The sequence below is a fragment of the Stegostoma tigrinum genome, chromosome 23 (genome assembly GCF_030684315.1).
Source record: "Stegostoma tigrinum isolate sSteTig4 chromosome 23, sSteTig4.hap1, whole genome shotgun sequence".
Lineage (NCBI taxonomy): Eukaryota > Metazoa > Chordata > Chondrichthyes > Orectolobiformes > Stegostomatidae > Stegostoma > Stegostoma tigrinum.
Genome location: NC_081376.1, coordinates 34,369,640 through 34,389,518, shown reverse-complemented (window position 1 = coordinate 34,389,518; position 19,879 = coordinate 34,369,640). Strand labels below are relative to the sequence as shown.

Below are 19,879 nucleotides of genomic sequence, written 5' to 3'. Positions count from 1 at the left end.
AGATCCGGAGCTGACAGCCTGAAAGGTAGTGAACTAAACCCTCGACTCATTTAAAAGGTGTTTGGGCATGCACTTCAAATGCTACGACCTGCATGGCAGTGGACCAAGTGCTGCAAAGTGTGATTGGCTGGTTAGCAGACATAATGGGCTGAGCGGCCTTTCTCTGTGCCATTCCTTTTCTATGATCCTATGGTGCTCCATTGCCTTTATGGTTCTTGGTGGCAGTGGGCATGGAAGGTGCTGTTATTGGAGCTGCATTCATCTGGACAAGTGAGAGTATTTCAGCACATTCCAGAATTGTGCGCTGTAAATAGTGGGCAGTCTTTGGGGCAATTAGAACTGATTTATTCCCCACAGAATTCCCAGCTCTCTGATCAGTTCTTATAGATAGTAATGAAATAACTGGCCCACAGTTGGGTAGTAAAGCTGGTGATCTTTGACTTTAACAGAATACCCTGAATCAGGAACATGACTCAGCATTTTCAACAGCTCACGTCCCCAACATGTGTTATAGTCTTGATGCACTGGGCTGGTCATTAACCGGAACTCTTGCTGTGTAGCTCCTTACCAGACACTGCAGTGCTCTTCTGATCACCTTATTCCGCTTTGTGGAATCAGGAATGATTAAGTGCAGCTCAGTCCTGCCCAGGCTGAACAACAACAGTCTGCAAACAGATTGAGTAATGTCTTCCAGAACAGCAGGGCTGGACACAACAAAAAGAAAATAAAACTCAAGCTTTACTCTTCCCCTTCTCACATTCTCTAATGCTAACAGCTTAGTGCTTGGCACTTGGAAGGGGGGGGGGGGGGGGGTACTCACGGAAGGTAGGCAAGAAGAAGTGGGGGCATTAACTTGGGTGCTTCTCGTTGGTACTTCCATGCCAGACAGTTCAACTGAAACAGCAGTAAGAATATTTAGAGGGCAGTCAGCTTGTGACAACACGTTCCACAAACAAGCAAGGTAGTGATGAAACTGTGTGTACAAATTTGCCAAGATTGATGCGTGGCTCCATAAACATAACTTAATTTTATGCAAGTAGCTAGTCAGGGTCATAGAATGGCTACAACATAGAAGGCCATTTGGCCCCTCTTTACTGTGCAAGCTGTCTGCAAAAGCAACTCCAGTTGTTCCATTCCCCAACTCTTTCCCATAACAAATGTTTTCTTGCCTATGTTTATCCAATTTCATTTTGAAAGCCTCAATAGAATCTGCCACACTCTCAGGCAGTGCATCCCAGAATTTAATTTGCTGTATAAAACTGCAACCACTTATACAGTCATGTAGCACGGAAACAGACCTTTGGGTCTAATTCGTTTATGTTGATCACGTTTCCGAAACTATAGAAGTCCCAATTGCCTATGTTTGGCCATATCCCTCTAAACATTTCATATTCACATACCTATCCAAATGTGTTTTCAATGTTGTAACTGTAGCTGCCTCCATTACTTCCTCTAGCAGTTTATTCCACACACGAACCACTCTGTATGAAAGAGTTGCCTCTCAGGCTCCTTACAAATCTTTCTCTTCCTACCGAAAAAAACCCCCTAGTTTTGAACTTCCAGCCCCAGGGAAAAGATCTTTGCTCACCTTATCTATGCTGCTCATGATTTTATAAACCTCTATAAGGTTATCTCTCAACCTCCTACACTCCAGTGAAAAAGCCTCAGCTTATCCAACCTCTCCTTATAACTCAAACACTTTAGTCCCAGAAACATTTTGTTAAATATTTTCTGAACTCTCTCCAATTTAATAATATCCTTCCTATAGCAGGGTGACCAAGACTATACACAGTAGTCCAAGGGTGACCTCATCAATGTTCTGTCCAACCTCAACATGACGTCCCAACTCCTATACTCCATTGTCTGAGCAATGAATGCAGATGTTCCAAACACCTCCTTAACCACTCTGTCTATCTGTGATACAACTTTCAAAGAACTATGTACCTGAACCTTTAGGTCTCTCTGTTCAAAAACACTACCCCCGGCTCTACTATTAACTGTATAAGTCCTGCCCTTGTTACCTTTACCAAAGTGCAACACCTTGTATTTATCCAAATTAAACTCCATCTGTCTTTCCTCAGCCTATTGGCCCAGTTGATCAAGGTCCCTTTGTAATTTTAGTTAACCTATACCACCAAATTTGGTGTCATCCGCAAACTCTTACTATTCCTCCCAAATTCCCACTTAAATTGTTTATATAAAAGACAAACAAAAGTGGACCCAGCACCAATCCTTGTGGAACATTACTGGTTACAGGTCTTGAGTCCAAAAAACAACCATCCCCCACCAATCTGTCTCCTGCTGTCAAGCTAATTGTGTTTCCAACTGCCTGCTCTCCTTGAATCCCATGTGATCTAACTTTACTAATCTACCATGCAGAACCTTGTCAAAGGCTTCACTAAATTCCATGTAGACAATGTCCCTCACTCTGCCCTCAGCAATCTTTTTAGTTACTTCCTCAAAAAACTCAATCATGTTTGTGATACACAACTTCCTTCGCACAAAACCATGCTGACTATCCCTAATCGATCCTGGTCTCTCCAAATACATGTAAATCCTAACTCTCGGAATCCACTCCAATAACTTACCTATCACTGATGGCAGATTCATTGGTCTACAGTCTCCAGGTTCTCCTCACAGCTTCTCATAAATAAAGGCGCACCATTAAAGTGGTGGTGGAGGGTTGCTTTTCAGAATGTGACCAGCAGTGTTCCATCGGGATCAGTTCTGGGTCCTCTTTGGTCTGTCATTTATATAATTGATTTGTATGAGACTATAGAAGGCATGGTTAGTAAGCTTGCAGATGACTCCAAAATTGGTGGCATTGTAGACAGTGAAGGAGGTTTTCCAAGATTACAGGAGGATCTTGATCAAATGGACAGTGGGCTGAAAAATAGCAGACCGAGTTCAATCTGGATAAATGTGAGGTGTCGCACTTTGGTGAAACAAACAAGAATAGGACATATACAATTTGAAGATAGGACCTCGGGTGGTGTTGTAGAATAGAGGAACCTAGTGGTTCAGGTGTATAATTCTTTCAAGTTTGCATCACAGGTATACAGGGTGGTTAAGAAGGCATTTAGCATGCCTGCCTTCATTGCTCAGTCCTTTGAGTGTAGGAGTTGGGAAATCACATTGAGGTTGTACAGGACATTAGTGAGGCCTCTTCTGGAATACTGTGTCCAGTTCTGGTCACCCAGTTATAGGAAGGATATTATCCAGCTGAAGAGGGTTTGGAAGAGATTTACCAGGATATTGCCAGGTATGGAAGGTTTGAGTTATAAAGAATGGCTGGACAGGCTAGGACATTTTTCACTGGAGTATAGGAGGTTGAGAGGCAACTGAATAGAAGCCGTTGTCTTTTCTTGAGGATGGGAGATTTCGAGACCTAGGTCACATTTTTAAGGTAAGAGGAGAGGGATTTAAAAAAAACGAGTGGCAAATTTTTTTTACACAGTGGGTGGTTCACATGTGGAATGATCTTCCGGAGGAAGTGGCGGAAGCAGGTACAGTTACAACATTTAAAAGATGTTTGGTTAAGTTCAGGAATAGGAAAGGTTTAGAAGGATATGGGCCAGGAGCAGGCAGGTGGGACTAGTTTAGGTTGGGATTGTGTTCAACATGGAATGTTTGGACTGAAGGGTCTGTTTCTTTGCTGTATGACTTGATGACTCCATTAACCACTATCCAGTCCTCCGGCACCTCACCTATGCCTGTAGATGATACAAATATCTCTGCTAAGGGCCCTACAATTTCTTCCCAAACTTCCCACGTCCTGGGACACTCTTGACCAAGTCACAGAGATTTAGCCACTTTTTTTTAAGACATCCATCACCTCCTCTTCTGTAATGTGGGCTGTTTTCAAGACATCAATATTTATTTGCCTTAGTTCCCTAGCTTCCATTTCTTTCTACACAGTTAAAACTGACATCAAATATTTATTTAGTATCTCTCCAATCTCCTGAGGCTTAACAAAAAGATGACCTTGTTGATCTTCAAGGGGCTCTATTCTCTCCCTAGTTGCTCTTTTGCTTTTAACGTACTTGTAGAATCTCTTTGGATTATCTTTAACTTTATCTGCCAAGGCTATATCATATCCTCTTCTTGCCGTCCTGATTTCTCTTTTAAGACTGCCAGTACACTCCTTATAATCTGCAAGAAATTCACTTGATCCCAGTTGTCTATACCGAACATATGCCTCCTTTCTATTTTTGGCCAGAGCCTCAATATCTTTATTCATCCATTGTTACTTAATCTTACCAGCCTTACCCTTTGCTCTAAGAGGAACATAATCCCTCTGAATTCTCATTATTTCACTTCTGAAAGCCTCCCACTTATCAGTCTTGCCGGTATACTTGTAAACAGTTTACTCCAATCAACTTTTGAAAGTTCCTGTACCATACTGTCAAATTTGTCTTCCACCAGTTAAGAACTTTAACTTTTATAGAAGCCCTATCCTTTTCCATAACAATTTAAAAACTAACAGAGTTATGAATTGTTTCAGAGGTAGTAGGAACTGCAGATGCTGGAGAATCTGAGATAGCAAGGTGTAGAGCCGGATGAACACGGCAGGTCAAGCAGCATCATAAGCGCAGGAAAACTGACTTTTCAGGTGTAGACCCTTCTGAAGAAGGGCCTAGACCCGAAACGTCAGCTTTCCTGCTCGGTCTGCTGTGTTCATCCAGCTCTACACCTTGTTATCTCAGAATTATGAATTGAATTGAATGAGCTTTACTGTCACACAATTGCAGTGAGGAGTTTATCCGTCACCACTTACAGCAAGATTGTAGGTACAAATGCACCTAGATACAGCTTCTTCAGTTACAAGATATGAGAAAACAGAGATATAAAAAGTCCAGCACTGCAGAAATAAATGTTCAGAACAGCGGCCTTCCGACCCAGACCACATTGGCACGTACCATCCAGTCTAAACTGGGTCTTGTCTCCAGACCACACCAGGCTATCAGCACTGATCCCAAAGTGCTCTCCCACTACCAACACTTCAGTCACTTGCCCTGCCTTATTTCCTAAAAGAAGGTCATGTTTTGCTCCTTCATTAGTGGTATATCTACATATCGATGAAAAAAATTTAGACAAAGAAAACTTCTAAATCACTTACACGACCCATCCAAGTGGGATACTCACTTGTCTTTAATTCCACTCTGGGCAAAGGCAGGAGATAGTGCGATGACATGGAAATCCCAACCCAACATTAGGGGCTATCCCAAAAGTAATCCACCATCTTCAATCGGAGGTTCAGTGATTACTGCATCTCAGGTCTTCCGGCTTCACTATAACATATCACACTAGTGCATCTCCTGGTAGCCAGAAAGCCCCAGATTTAATAAGACCATTCTAAAAACAAATACTTGCAATGATATAGCCTTTTATAACCAAAGGGTGCGCCAAATGATAGTGAATGATGATTTTTGAAGAGTGACCACAATTGTAATGGATGAAACACAATGGCCAATTTTCACACAACCAGCTCCCACAAACAAAAATGTGAACATAACCAGATAGATTTTTTATTGATGTTGAATGAGGGATAAATATTGGCTAGGATAATAGGGATTTCTCAAAATGGTGCCATGGAATTAGATATATACTTAAAAAGGGAAACATTAGCAGCGACTCATGGGATAGGTCCTTCAAAGAGCTCATTTAGGAATGAGGGGCTGAATGGCTTCCTTCTGTTTACGATTCTATAACTTCAGAGCAAGCAATATGTATCTACACCATTGGCTGCTCACCTAATTTACCACATTCGAGCCAGTTAGTCTGTCTCAGCGCTCACCTTAGCAAAGGTAATCTTAAAACTAGCTCAGCAGCCCATTCATGCATTGTATGATACCATGTGCCTCCAAGGGAATCCCTTAAGATCTTCCAACAGCACAGTAAGCAAATGCATTGGCTTATTCCAATACCACAGGTCATGTCAACCTCCAACATTAATATCCCTCAAGTGTACGAGAATATTCACATCAAAACATAGAAGACTGAGGTGAGGAGTAAATTCTTCTCTCAAAGGGTTGTGTGTCTTTGGAACTCCTCATCATGCTGTGAGGGAAGAATCCTTGCGTATATTTAAGGCTGAGACAGATAGATTCTTGATCTGTTGGGGAATCAAAGGTAATGGGGAAAATGCAGAAAAATGGATGTGAGAAATGTCGGACCAGCCATGATCCTATTCAATGGCTAAAGGAGACAAACAGTCTACTCCCGTTCCTATTTCTTATGGTCTCAGGACACTTTGTAACCAATGGAACAGTAATGAATACCGCAAGAAAAATGCAAAATCATACCAACTATGAAATTATTACTGACTGATTTTTTTTGTTTGGTATCAGTTAAGAAACAAATTTTGGTCATGACATCAGGATATGAAGTTGGTTTGTTAAGCAGGTTCACGGTGTTATAATTGAAACACTTTCAAGTGAAACGTTGAAGCTATACACAAGAGTTTTTGCAATAAATAGATCGCAGGTTAGCTATGCATCTCAGATTCAGAAAGCAATGTCAGAGGCACAGTACAGAGGAGGTGCTGCATTGTCAGATGCTCAGTAATGAGGCAGCACTGCACTTTAGGAGGATTAGTACTGAAGAATTGCAATGCTGGTAGAGATGCCATCCTTCAATTAAAATGTTAAACTGAGCTCCTGTTAAACTCTTGGGAGTGAGCATTATTTTTTTCTACAGTACTTCTCTGTTTCAAAGAGCAGGCAAGTTTTTTTCTTGCTATTCTGGTCAACAACTATCCCTCAACTAACGCCTTATTTGGTCATCTACTTCATTGGTGTTTTTGAAATCTTGCTGTGTGCGAAGCAACTGCCACATTTCCTAAATCTCAACGTTGACAATGTTTCAGCAAGTGCCTTGATGGACTGTAAAATTCTTTGGGTCATCCTGAGATTATGAAGGGTTCTATTTTTCTTTTTTTATATCCAGAAATGCACTCACACACAACAAAACCTTCGTTTACTCATCACCAAATCACCCGAGGTATTTTTTCACCTGTTAAACACTGTGAAAGATGCTACATAAATGAAAGTTATTTAGTTCAGGTGTATTGCATTGGTTACCTGATGGGATGACAGAAGGTCTAGGTTACTTTTAAAAACTTCAGCAACTAGGAGAAAGGTCATGTTGTCAAAGGATTGGATTTGTTCACAGGTCAAACCTTTCACGAACTCACTGAAACTGAGAAAACAGGAAATAGCAGAAGTGGGTGAAACAAGAGCAGGAGCCCAAATCTGCATCATAGCTTCGACACTGCACAGCCACCTGAATGAACAAGAAACGTCGTTACTGTTGTAACAAAGACCAGCAACCCATGCTGTGCGCAGCTAGAGCCCTCAAGCAGCAAATGAAATGATTAACCAGGGAGGGCAGCACTGAGGGAATGCTGCTCTTGCTGGATGTGAATTGTTTCAGAGGTAGTAGGAACTGTAGATGCTGGAGAATCTGAGATAACAAGGTGCAGAGCTGGATGAACACAGCAGGCCAAGCAGCATCAGAGGAGCAGGAAGGCTGACGTTTCCAGCCTAGACCCTTCTTCAGAATATAGTTGGACGCAACTTCTTTTTAAGGTGGCATTTGAAACCAGGCTAGCACCTCAGCTGGATATTCAGGACACAGTAACCATTATCTTGGAGAAAAGGGGATTTCTCCCCAGTGGGAGAAAGCTGATCTTTTTCGCATTTAACACACACAAGTTGAAAGAAATCCCACATACAACATGAGAGAGATAAACCAGGAAACACACAAATAGGAGTTTAAAAACTTGTTACAATATAACACATACTAATCCAGAAGTAATTAATTTTTTTCCCCTATCCTTGCAGTTATCTTCCTCAGTCAAGGGTTCCATGAGACTTCAGAGAGAGATTATCAGGAATGTATTTTTCTTTTTGTAAAATGGTTAATTACCTGATTATTTCACTGCCAGGCTTTCCACCAGATACCACATTGTAAAGATACAAAGCCTGTAAACAATAAGGAGGGTCAGTGAGCAAACTGCTGATAACTCATCACGAGCAGAAAGAAGACAGGCCAGCGAATCCAAAGTTCATGCTCTCTTCTCTCCCTCATTTTACTGGTGAACTTTGCACTGGATTGTGGTGAGGAAAGGGCTTACACTTCCCAACTCCAGCAACAGAATTTCTCAACTCACTGGATTGTTCAGGGTCCTCCTGTCTAGCAGTTGCATTGTCGTCAACTCTGAGTAGACATAGTCTTGGCAGTTTCACCATCACACAATCTACCAACCACCCAAATCCCATCTATGTTCATTCCCACTGCTGGTCACCAGGTGACTCTTCACAGTGTCCCACTTTCCAATTGGAAGTAAATAGACTGTTTCTGACCTGATCAGCTGAGTAATCATTTCCCATCCAACGAGTCTCGGATGTTTTAATGACCAACTGAAAAGTCATCAATGATAGTGAGTGGGGGGTCAAATAAAACACTTTTTAAAAAAAACAGCCTTTTGTGTCTTCTGGGGCTGATACTCAGTGCAGGGTCCCAGCAGATTCATTCGTGGTGACTCCAGGCCAATCCAGGAATGTTGGTGACCCTTTCAGAAACAAGGTTACAAAACAGAAGCCGCAATAAATCAGGAAATGGAAGGGAAGGAGGAACTAAGAAAAACCACAATCATTAGGGAAGTGATATTGTCTAACTTTGCTACCAACACAAAGTAGAAAAGTAAGTTGTGAAGAAGGCATAATAAGGCAACAAAAAATATATATGGGCTAAGTGAGGCAAAGATGTGGCAAAAGGAGTATCATTTGGGAAGATGTGAAATTATTCATTTCTGCAGGAAGAATAAAATAAAAGTGCATTTTCTATAATGTTGAGAGATTGCAGTTCTTGGTAATGAAAAATCTGGGTATCCTCATGCATGAATTGCAAAAGGTTAGTATTCAGGCACAGCAAGTAATTAGGGAAGCTCATAGAATATTATCATTTATCATGGGGATGATTGAATGTAAACAATTATACAGGGCACTGGTGAGACTGCATCTGAAGTACTGTGCATGTCAGTAGTCACCTTCTTTAAAGGCAGGATATTAGAGCTTTGGAGGCAGTTCATAGAAGGTTTACTAGACTAATACCTGAAATGGAGGGGTTTATCTTCCAAAGAAAGAGTGGACAGGCTCAGAATGGGATCTGCTGGGATTAAGAAGAGTTAGAGCTGATTTAATAAGATCATGAGGGATCTTTACAGGGTAGATGTGGAGAGAATGTTTCCTCTTCTGAAAGAACCTAGAACTAGGATCACTGTTTAAATAAAATCTGTGTTGCCAAATGAAAATTGAGAAGTGACATTTCTTTTACCCAGTGTCTTTGGAACTGGCTTCCCAAAAATATGGCAGAAGCAGAACCTCTGAATGTTTTTACAATGTAAGTCAATAGATCCTTGTTAAGCAAGGGAGTGAAAGGCTTTTGGGGGTAAGTGGGCACACGGATTTCAGGTTACAATCGGATTGGCCTTGATCTTGTTAAATGGTGGAGCAGATTCAAAAGCCTGATTTGCTAATTTATATTTAAGGTCACAAAACATGTCTGAAACAGCAGAGGAGCAGGCTCACATAGGGAAACAGCCAAACAGGGCTGTGGAAATCCAGAAAACACAACAAAGTAAAGATGAAATAGCAACTAGGGTATTACAGGCCCAATCCCACTTGTGAATGATTTTTTTCATAACTTTCCACACTGTTCTCTGTCTTGTTCCCTTTACAAATTCACAGCTCAGTTACAACATATTAAGATGATGTTTAAGCCATAAGTTAAGGTGGCAAACAAACCTGACTTCTCCTCAGCTCTTTGTGGTCAAGCCGAGTAATATTGTAGCCCTTCACTTTTAGCAGGTTGGAGAGAGACAGCTCTTTCAAGAACGATCCATTCAACAGGTCCAACACGGAAGGGATATCCATGGTTTCGACCATCTGTAGATCAGAGTAAGTGCTCAGGATCAAAAGAAGAAAAACTGAAAACAAGCAATGTTTTAGCGGGTTGTGGCTGGAGTTGTTGGTTAGTTCGCCGAGTTGACTGGTTTTCATGCAAACATTTCATTTCCCTTCAAGCTGACATCTCCAGTGTTGTCTAGACTCTGTTGAAGCGCTACTGTTCTGTCCCACTCTGAATTTTTATGGTCCGGTCTGCCATGGTAAGTAGTCCTGTCTCTGGTTTCGTACTGTGGTGGTACATAGGTGGGGTCTATTTCAACATGTTTGTTTATCACAGCAGTAGTCAAAAACCAGGCCTCCAGGAATTCTCCTGTTTGTCTTTGTCTCACTTATCCAAGCACTGTAACAGGGTCCCAGTTAAATTAATGTCCTTCGATACATGGTATGGATGCAGCTACTGTGAGAAACACCACACAGGACAGACGGGCTGGAAACTTGCCACCAGGATACACAAACACCAACTCGCAGCGAAATGGCATGACCAACTCTCCCTCACTTCTATTCACACCGACAAAAGGACATCGGTTGAACATGGACCATGTCACAGTACTAGGACAAGCAAGGCAAAGACAACCACAAGAATTCCTGGAGGCCTGGTTTTCAACTACTGGTGCGATAAACAAACATGTTGAAATAAACCCCATCTAGGTCCCACTATGGTACAAAACCAGAAACAGGACTCCTTACCATGGCAGACTGGACCATATAAATTCAGAACGAGACAGGACAATAGCGCTTCAACATAGTCTAGGCAGCACTGAAGACGTCAGCTAGAAGGGAGATGAAATGTTTGCAATGAAAACCAGTCAGCTCGGCGAACCAACCAACAACTGAAAACAAGCAAGGATAGACTGGTTAGTAAGGTTAGATCATCTGGGGGAGCTAGCCAAAGGAATATAAAGTTGGCTCAAAGGTAGGAGATAGAAGGTGGTGTGTGACGGCTGTTTTTTGGACAGGAGGCCCGTGACCAGCGGTGTGCCACAAAGATTGGTGCTGGGTCCACTGCTTTTCATCATTTATATAAATGATTTGGATGTACATATAGCAGGCATGGTTAGTAAGTTTGCAATGATACCAAAATAGGTGGTCTAGTAGACAGGGAAGAAGATTATCTTAGAGTACAATAGGACCTCAACCAGAAGGGCCAATGGGCTGAGTAGTGGCAAGATGGAGTTGAATTTTGAAAACAGTGAGGTATTGCATTTTGGAAAGCAAACCAGGGCAGGGCTCACACAGTTAATGGTAGGGCTCTGGGGAGTGTTGCCAAACAGATGACCTAGGGGTGCAGGTGCACAGTTCCTCCAAAGTAGCATCACAGGTAGACAAGGTGGCGAAGAGGGCATTTAACACACTTGCCTTCACTGGTCATAACATTGAGTATAGGAATTGGGACATCATGTTGCAGCTGTTCCGGACATTGGTGAGTATTTTGGAAAGCTGCATTCAATTCTGGTCGCACTTGTATGGAAAAGATATTAAACTTGAAAGGATGCAGAATACATTTACAAGGATGTTGCTAGGGTTGGAAGGTTTGAGCTGTAGGGCTAGGGCTATTTTCAGTGGAGCATTGGAGCTGAGGGGTGACGTTTTAGAGGTTTATAAAATCATAAGGGGCATGGATAGGAATAATAGTCAAGGTCTTTTCCCAGGAGCGGGCAGTCCATAACCAGAGGACATAGGTTTTAAGGGAGAGGGGAAAGTTCAAAAAGGACCCGAGAGGTAACATTTTCACACAGAGTGCGGTGCATGTATGGAATGAGCTGCCAGAGGAGGTGGTGGGGGATGGTACAATCACAACAATCTGGAGGGATATATGAATAGGAAGGGTTTAGAGGGATATGGGCAAAATGCTGGCACATGGGATCAGCTCAGATTGGGATGTCTGATCGGTGCAGATGAGGTGGACAGATGGGCCTGTTTCTGAGCATATGACTCAATAATTAAGTAGGACAATTCTGAGATAAAAGAGTACAGATTACCTTGGAGACCACCACCATGCGTTGGACTGGAGAGAGCTGTGCTGCATGATCTGACAGTGTGCCTGTCACAGCCTGAATGAGATCCTCGGCACTCACGTTGTACAACAAGCCTGAACTGACTCCCAACATTAGCTCACCCAACTGGCTGATGTTGAAGAGCGACAACTGCTGCAAAGTGGAGACAATAAAACAGAGATACAGAAATCCCACTGAAAACATGCCCTTCCCCTGGACTTCAACATCTCATTGATTGTTTCACATCACCATAAAATAATACAACCAGCATGGAGACCATTCAGTCCATCAAACCTCTGCTAGTTTTTTTGAAAGATCTATCTGGTTGTCACGCTCCCCTGCTTGTTCCTCATACCTCTACAGAATTTCTTTTCCCTTTCCTCTAATTTATCGTTGTTCAAAGTTGATGTTGAATCAGATTCCACAGCTCATTGGGACAGTGCATTCCAGGAGCAACTAGTTGTGTAAGACAATCACTAATTATTTGAAAGCTGTGGGTTGAATCTTCCCCGGGTAATGGATGACGTGGGCATTGCTGAGAGAGCTGGGAAAATTGCACAAAATGGCCAGCAGGTAGCTTCTTAATCTTGAGAGCAAGAGTCCCATTTACCAACGGCGAGATGAGAGCTTCATTCGTGAACAACAGAAGGTCTGTTTGCATGCATCAGCTTGGGCTGATACAGGATCAGTGTCACTACAATCCAGGGAGAGCGGGCCTGCAGGTCCAGCTCAAGCATACTGGGGATTTTCATGAAGTCAGTCAGAGCACTGCACAAAAATCAGTCCAGAACAAAAAAACACATGAAGGTTTGGGGCAGGTGCGGGGGGTCTTGATCACCAGATCCTGAGACTAAATGTGCTAAGTGTGACCTGAGTGGCATTCAGTACTCATGTGAATCATAAATGTGCAGTCAAAATACAGAATAGCTGCAACTACAAGTAGAATGAGTGGTTTTTTTCCTGTCTGAGGAATGGGCTGCACTTGTGAGGGACATGAATCCCTTCAAGGTTTGTCTGCATGAATCAGATACTTTCACAGTGCAGGCTGAAGTCATCTGTAATCACAACATCATGTCATTGGCCATTACAGACCAAAGACAGTCATCTCCAACAATCAGATGTAATCCCTGGTGACCACGCAGGTCACAGAGCACAAAGATAATGCACAGGCTGTTCCGCACAGGGGCAACTGAACCAATTTCTCTCCCAACTGGAACTGTCTTTACCAACCCGCTTTTCTCTACAATGACGCCTTTCTTGTGTGATATGGGCCTGAGACAAGGTTGTCTTGGGAGATTTGACGTATTGTATAATTCCTATGTTTTTGTGACAAGTCTTGTATTGATTTATCAGAGGAAGATTTCTATTTCATAGTTCCATTCAGAGGTGTTCCATGGTGCTCCTTGTTGGAGTCCTCCATGTTCCACTGTGTGCAGGAGAATGCTCAGCTGTTATTTGTGGGAGGGGTGAATGTCAACTGCTCACATTACTAAGGATCAATTGTTTTTTTTCTGATATTTCCCACATTGGGTCATTGGACGTATGGTCAATGGGTCCAGCCAGAGCTGGGGTTAGCATCACTGTTACTGTGATGCAATGAAATTTAGGAGGAACACAGATGGGTCCAGTGCAAACTCAGGCCCAACTACACTCTCCAGTGGATGGTGACCAGCCTCTACATAAAGAGGTTAGACAGGAAGATCCCCTCAGGATGTGCTGGGGTTGGGGGGAGTGTTGGCGGAGGGGCCTGAATTCCAGTTCCTCCAGGTGAGAGGGGTGCAGTGTTGCTGCAGGTTGAGGGTGTCCCGTGACCTCCAAGCAGTGTGGCTGCACAGCCATGCAGCTGCTGGCAGGCTCAGCACATGTGCTGATGCACTGGCACCCATGCATGGACCTTGCAAGGACACACAGTTTAAAACATCATCACTCAGGACCCTGCAAGTGGCATGATGTCCATATCCTTGAGAACTCTCATATTCCCAGTAATACCACAGGACCAGGTCAGGAAACAGGACCTGTGACACCACAGAGCAAGTGGCTCAGTCGTTGTCAGGTGACAGCTGAGCTACATTTCTCACTTAGCTGGCTCTTTCTAAGAAGACCCCAGGGATTCTCAATCTTCAACCTACAAATGTATCAAGGCTGTGACATTTCTCTCATTTCCCTGTGGCCAGATCAATGCTGCAGCCTCTCGCGAAGGGAACCGCTCTCCAAAGCTCTTCAGAATTGACACTTGGCCAAATTGCGGTGAAACTCAGCCCCGTGACCTCCAGTTACTGATCCATATGTCGAGGGAATCAAATTCCATTCAGTCATTCTCTGTATTTTCTCAAAATTCAGAAGACAAGGGTTCACTCCTTAAGATGCAGGCCTGTACGAGTTCCCCAATTGGGCCACTATTCACCTTACTGTCGCCGATAAATTTGTCCACAAGGATGATCATCTGGCTCTCTGTCCACCCGGCTACTGTCCTTAGGGCAGAAATGGCGCTCCGCACAGCTTGTGGGGACAGTGACTCAAGCTGTGTGAAAGACAGCCCAGCAATTGCATCTGAGATGGAGTCCAAGGATTCATTCAGGGTCTGGTTTTTTAGGACTAATTCCAGGAGGTGGGATTTCAACTGAAAGCAAAAAAGAGAAAGAAATATACAGAATCAAGTTTCTGCCATTGCAAATTCAATTTGGCCTCATTAATGGTGCCGTCAAAGTGGCAAAATTTACCAGAGGGTTCCATAGTGAGCAGAAAGGAGGAGGTCTCAAGTGCTCACTGATGTACAGTCTGGCAATGCCTTGTCTTTATTCTCAAATTCCTTCAAGGCCCCTCCCCTTCCACTTTCTGTAATCCCCAGAACCAACCCTGTAAAGCCCCTTGCTCCTCTAATACTGGCCTTTTTAACATCCCTAATTTCATTCACTTCACCTTTACCCCAAAGCTCTGGAATTCCCACCCCGAACCTTCCCTCCCTCCTCTCTTTCACTCTTTCACAAAGACAGACAAAGGGGAAGAGTAGGCCACTCGGTCCTTCAAACCTGCTCATTCATTCAAATAAGACCCTGGCTGATCTGATTTTAGCCTCAACTCTACATTCCTGCATACCCCCGACAATCCTTTATCTTTCTGGTAATCAATGATCTATCCAACTCTGCCTTAAAATCTTTAAATATTCTGAATCCACTGCCTTTTGAGGAAGGGAATACCAAATACAAAGATGCTCCTTAAAACCTAACCCTTAGGCTAAGCTCTTGATCTCTTGTCCTAATGTCTCCCTGTGTGGGTAGGTGTCAAGTTTTGCTTGATATCACTCTTGCAAACATTCTGCAAACGTTTTGCTGCATTGAAAGGTGCTATATAAATACAAATTGTTGTTGTTTAAATATGGATGTGTGCAAAACAACATTATCCTCTGCAACTGTTGCCACTTTTTGGCCTCCTGCGTAACGAAATGAGCAATGCTCTGGTATATCTGTCAGTGTCAGTGGGTTATTTGGCCAAGGTATTCATCACAAAGGATTCATTTTGTCACCAGCAGAGGGTCCAGCAATGGTAGCCTGGAACAAAACAATGATTGCTCCTTCCCCACTCCCAGGATTGGGGAGGGTACTGAAGCCTATTAGAGTTCCTCCAATAACTGCCAAATAGAGATCATCCCCTTTCCAGCACACACTCACATGAGAACATTAACAAAAATTAAAATTTAAAAATTGCATCTACATAACACCGCCATAACTTTAGAAATTTTGCAAAGTACAACAATTATGTATCTTTTGAAGTCTGATCACTGTTAAAATGTAGGAAACTTAACAGCCACTTTGTGCATAGTGAGCTTCCACAAATAACAATGTGATAATGACCAGTGAATCTGTTGGTTGAAGGACCAATAAAGAGCAGGATATCGGGAAGGACTACCCCTGTCCCTTTTTCAAAATAGTGCAATGGAAATTTTCACACTCATTGAGGGGGCAGAGGGATTCTCAGTTTAACATCATATCCAAAAGTGGCATTTCTAATAGTGCAGAACTGTCTCAGTCCTGCACTGAGGTTGTCAGTTAGGTATCATGCTCATCTTTTAGAATGGGCCTTGAAACCATGAGCTTCAGACTCCGAGACAACAGCGATATCCACAGAGTCTCAAAAGGGGAAACAGTCATTTCTGAATCTGTCTAGATTTCTGAGTTGAGAATCTCTAAACACTCTGTGCTCAACGTCCTGAAAAAGGTTCACTGAGTCCAAAATGATAACATTGCTTTTTCTCTACAGATGCTGCCAGACCTGCTGAGTTTCTCCAGCAAATCTTATTTTTGTTTCTGATTTCCAGCATCCGCAGTTCTTTGTGTTTTTTAAACCATAAACACACCCTGAATAGACCATTTGTGGATGTTCAGAGAAGATGACATGCCTCTACTAGGGTCAGAAGTTGAAAGTGTTCCCAAGTGTCTCTAAATATCTCTTTGAGATCCTTTTTGTGGTAAAATGTGTTTGTAGTGGCAAGTGGAATTCACTCCAACATCATTATACAACACTCGCAAACATCTGGAATCAATAGGAGTCTATAAGCGGATAAAGAGGAGGATGAAATGAGGGGTGAAGAGCAGAATACAGCGCAATAACAGGCCATTCAGCCCAACCCATCCGTACTAGTGCACACACCTGCGTCCTCACACCCACACTTCATCTCATTGTTAAGCCTTGTCAGGCATCCTTTCTCCCTCATTGTTTATCTCGTTTCCTCTTGAGCATATCTATACTGTACATCACCACTCTTTGTGGTAGCGAATTGCCCATTTTCACCAAAGAAAATTACAGTACAGGAACAGACACTTCGACCCTCCAAGACTGCACTGACATGCAGTCCGTCACAACTAAAACCACTCTCTGTATAAACAGTCAGAATCAGGGGGATATACAGCACAGAAACAGATCCTTCAGTCCAACCTGTCCATGCTGACCAGATATCTTAAACTAACCTAGTCCCGTTTGCCAGCATTTGGCCCATACGCCTCTAAGCGCTTCCTATTCATATACCCATCCAGATGCCTTTTAAATGTTATAAGTGAACCCAACGCCATCTCAGCCTCTGCATGAAAATGTTAGCCCTTGGGTCCTTTTTAAATCTTTCCCCTCTCACCCCTCTAGTTTTGGACTCCCTTACCCTGGGGAAAAGACCTTGAATATCCAACCTATCCATGCCCCTCATGATTTTATAAACTTGTATAAGGTCATCCCTCAGCTGCCGGCCCTCCAGGAAAAATAGCCCCAGCAGAAACTCCTCCCAAATTTCTTTTCGGATTTCTTGGTTGCTCTGATATTTAAGGTCCCAGGTTTCCTGCAGAAATACCTGCGTGTGTGTCCAAGGAATGTCCTACCTTTCTCACAGCAACTTGGAATCCCTTCAGACGGTTGCACTTTATCATCTGGTGGAGTAAGCTGTGAGCCTCCCCAGTGTCTAGCTCCTGGATGTTGTCGAAGAAACAGACCAGAAGACCAAGCCTGGAAAAGTTCAGGAAGTGGCTGAGCACATGCGACTAAATCAAGTCACATTCCCGACAGCAAGTGCTTTCGTGTGTAAGAGAGGGGGAGCAGGACGTCACATTGGAGTGTGGAGGGACTGGTCTGAGTGATGGGTTGGAGGGTAGGGTGAGGTGAAGGAACTGCTGTTTACCTGTACACCGTGGAAGTGTTGGTCAAATCAAACCCACTGGCATCAATCCTTTCTTGGAAAGCTTTAGCAGTGGCAGGTGTAATGTCATACACTGAGTCCAGCTGCTTTGTCGCATTGTCATAATTAATGAACAGTCGAATCTGTGATTAAAGAAAACACCCACCCCCAGTAAATTAGAGTGGGCATTTCACAGATACCCCAGCCAACCTTTAAAGAGATTCACTCAACATAAGCAACGCTCCCTTAAGCCACCCCATCACTGTAACTTCCTGCAACTGTATACTCTTCAAAATCAGGGCACTCCCTCCAATTCTAGCCTCCAGTTCAACCCCCATCTTTGCTCCCTAATGTAAACCTCTTTAATACAAGCATAGTGAGCAGGGATAAATGAATTCCTGCATTGATCTTCACATACCGATTCAGTTGAGGGGAAGGGTGTGGAAATAGAATCATTGGAACAATGGTGATGGGTAACGCCATTCATTTTTATTCCACAAACCAGTGGCCTCTTTCAGAGATCATTTATGGGATACAAGCAGTCATGGAATAAGAATAGGCCTTTCTTCCCCTTCATAGCTGCTAGCCTCACTAATTTTGCCGAATTTGGAGAAGAGTCAAGCTTTACAGCTTGCATTCTGAGCCCCTTTCACTCACTTCATTAAGGCTGATCTTCTGGATCTCCTCTACAGGCAGGTGGACAATGTATCGACCCAGAAACCACAGGTTCTCAGCAGTGATCCACGATCCTGATCCACTCAGCCCTGTTTTGTGGAGAATGAAATTCATCACTGTGAAAAGTCCACCCTCTTCTTGAAAGGGCCCATTCATCCAGTTCAGGCCAACCTACCAGGTGGTTTATAGGATCGCTGCAGCGTTTGTCTCATCCATTCATATATCGCTCTTTGTGTGCGAGCAGCCATTTTGTCATAGAGCTCCTTAAACACAGTTGTTCTGAAAAAACCAGAGTAATTCTTTTATCAACAGGGATACAAAATGAGTCACAGAAGGCAAGATTTATCATGGATGAAACTGCAAAAGTCAATAAATGGAGCTTTGTAGACATTACATATCCATTCACTGCAAAACAAACCGCTAGAGTTGGAGATAACAAAGTGTGGAGCTGGCTGAACACAGCAGGCCGAGCAGCATCTCAGGAGCACAACCGCCCCTCCCCCCACTGCATCCCAAAACCAGCCCAGTTCGTCCCCACCTCCTTAACCTGTTCTTCTTCTCACCTATCCCCTCCTCCCACCTCAAGCCGGACCTCCATTTCCCACCTACTAACCTCATCCCGCCCCCTTGACCTGTCCGTCTTCCCTACCTCCCCATCTATACTCCCCTCTCCACCTATCTTCTCCTCTATCCATTTTCGGTCCGCCTCCCCCTCTCTCCCTATTTATTCCAGTTCCCTCTCCCCATCCCCCTCTCTGATGAAGGGTCTAGGCCCGAAACGTCAGCTTTTGTGCTCCTGAGATGCTGCTTGGCCTGCTGTGTTCATCCAGCTCCACACTTTGTTATCTTGGATTCTCCAGCATCTGCAGTCCCCATTATCTCTAGAGTTGGAGTTTTGTTTGGTCAGTTGAGTTCACACCTTTGGTTAACAAGGAACATTGTTGGTTAACAGGCTGGTACAACAGCAGACAGAGGCTCTGTGAGATAATGGGAACTGCAGATGCTGGAGAATCCAAGATAACAAAGTGTGAAGCTGGATGAACACAGCAGGCCAAGCAGCATCTGAGGAGCACAAAAACTGACGTTTCGGGCCTAGACCCTTTTGTCTGATGCAGGGTCTAGGCCCGAAATGTCAGCTTTTGTGCTCCTAAGATGCTGCTTGGCCTGCTGTGTTCATCCAGCCCCACATTTTGTTATCTTCGACAGAGGCTCTGTATCAGGATTACATCAAGACTGGCCGCCTGGGTTATATGGTCCATCCTTCGGAGGGCGCTGGAACCCACATCATTCTGACTCAGAGGCGAGACTCTGAGCCATGGCTGACAATTCACAACCTACAATCAGGCTGACAAGAGGAGCAAAACATTTCATCCGCATCCCACTGTCTTTATGTCAAAGATACACTTTCTAACTATATTCTCACTCTTGGAAAATACCATTGGGAATAGACTATAGGTCAGTGCATGACAATGAAGAAAGAGAGAGTCTTATATCTCTATGGTATCTTTCACAACAGCAAAACATCCCAAAATTCTTTACAGCCAATTAAGTACTTTTTTGGTATATAGCCCCCTGTTGTGATG

The 19,879-nt window shown here is 43.4% G+C and overlaps 1 protein-coding gene across 1 annotated transcript in view; it reads right to left on the bottom strand.

Moving 5' to 3' along the window:
- The window catches only part of LOC125462433 (otoancorin-like), a 55,908-nt gene that overhangs the window by 23,012 nt on the left and 13,017 nt on the right, over window positions 1–19,879 (bottom strand). Inside the window, exons 8-19 of the mRNA XM_059653871.1 lie at window positions 18,472–18,575; window positions 18,279–18,385; window positions 17,625–17,764; window positions 17,329–17,452; window positions 14,370–14,585; window positions 11,951–12,118; window positions 9,810–9,950; window positions 8,367–8,423; window positions 7,930–7,985; window positions 7,083–7,200; window positions 821–894; window positions 569–704 (exon numbers count right to left, since the gene is read on the bottom strand). Coding sequence (XP_059509854.1) covers window positions 569–704; window positions 821–894; window positions 7,083–7,200; window positions 7,930–7,985; window positions 8,367–8,423; window positions 9,810–9,950; window positions 11,951–12,118; window positions 14,370–14,585; window positions 17,329–17,452; window positions 17,625–17,764; window positions 18,279–18,385; window positions 18,472–18,575 — 1,441 coding nt within the window. The remainder of the gene's footprint in view (window positions 1–568; window positions 705–820; window positions 895–7,082; window positions 7,201–7,929; window positions 7,986–8,366; window positions 8,424–9,809; window positions 9,951–11,950; window positions 12,119–14,369; window positions 14,586–17,328; window positions 17,453–17,624; window positions 17,765–18,278; window positions 18,386–18,471; window positions 18,576–19,879) is intronic.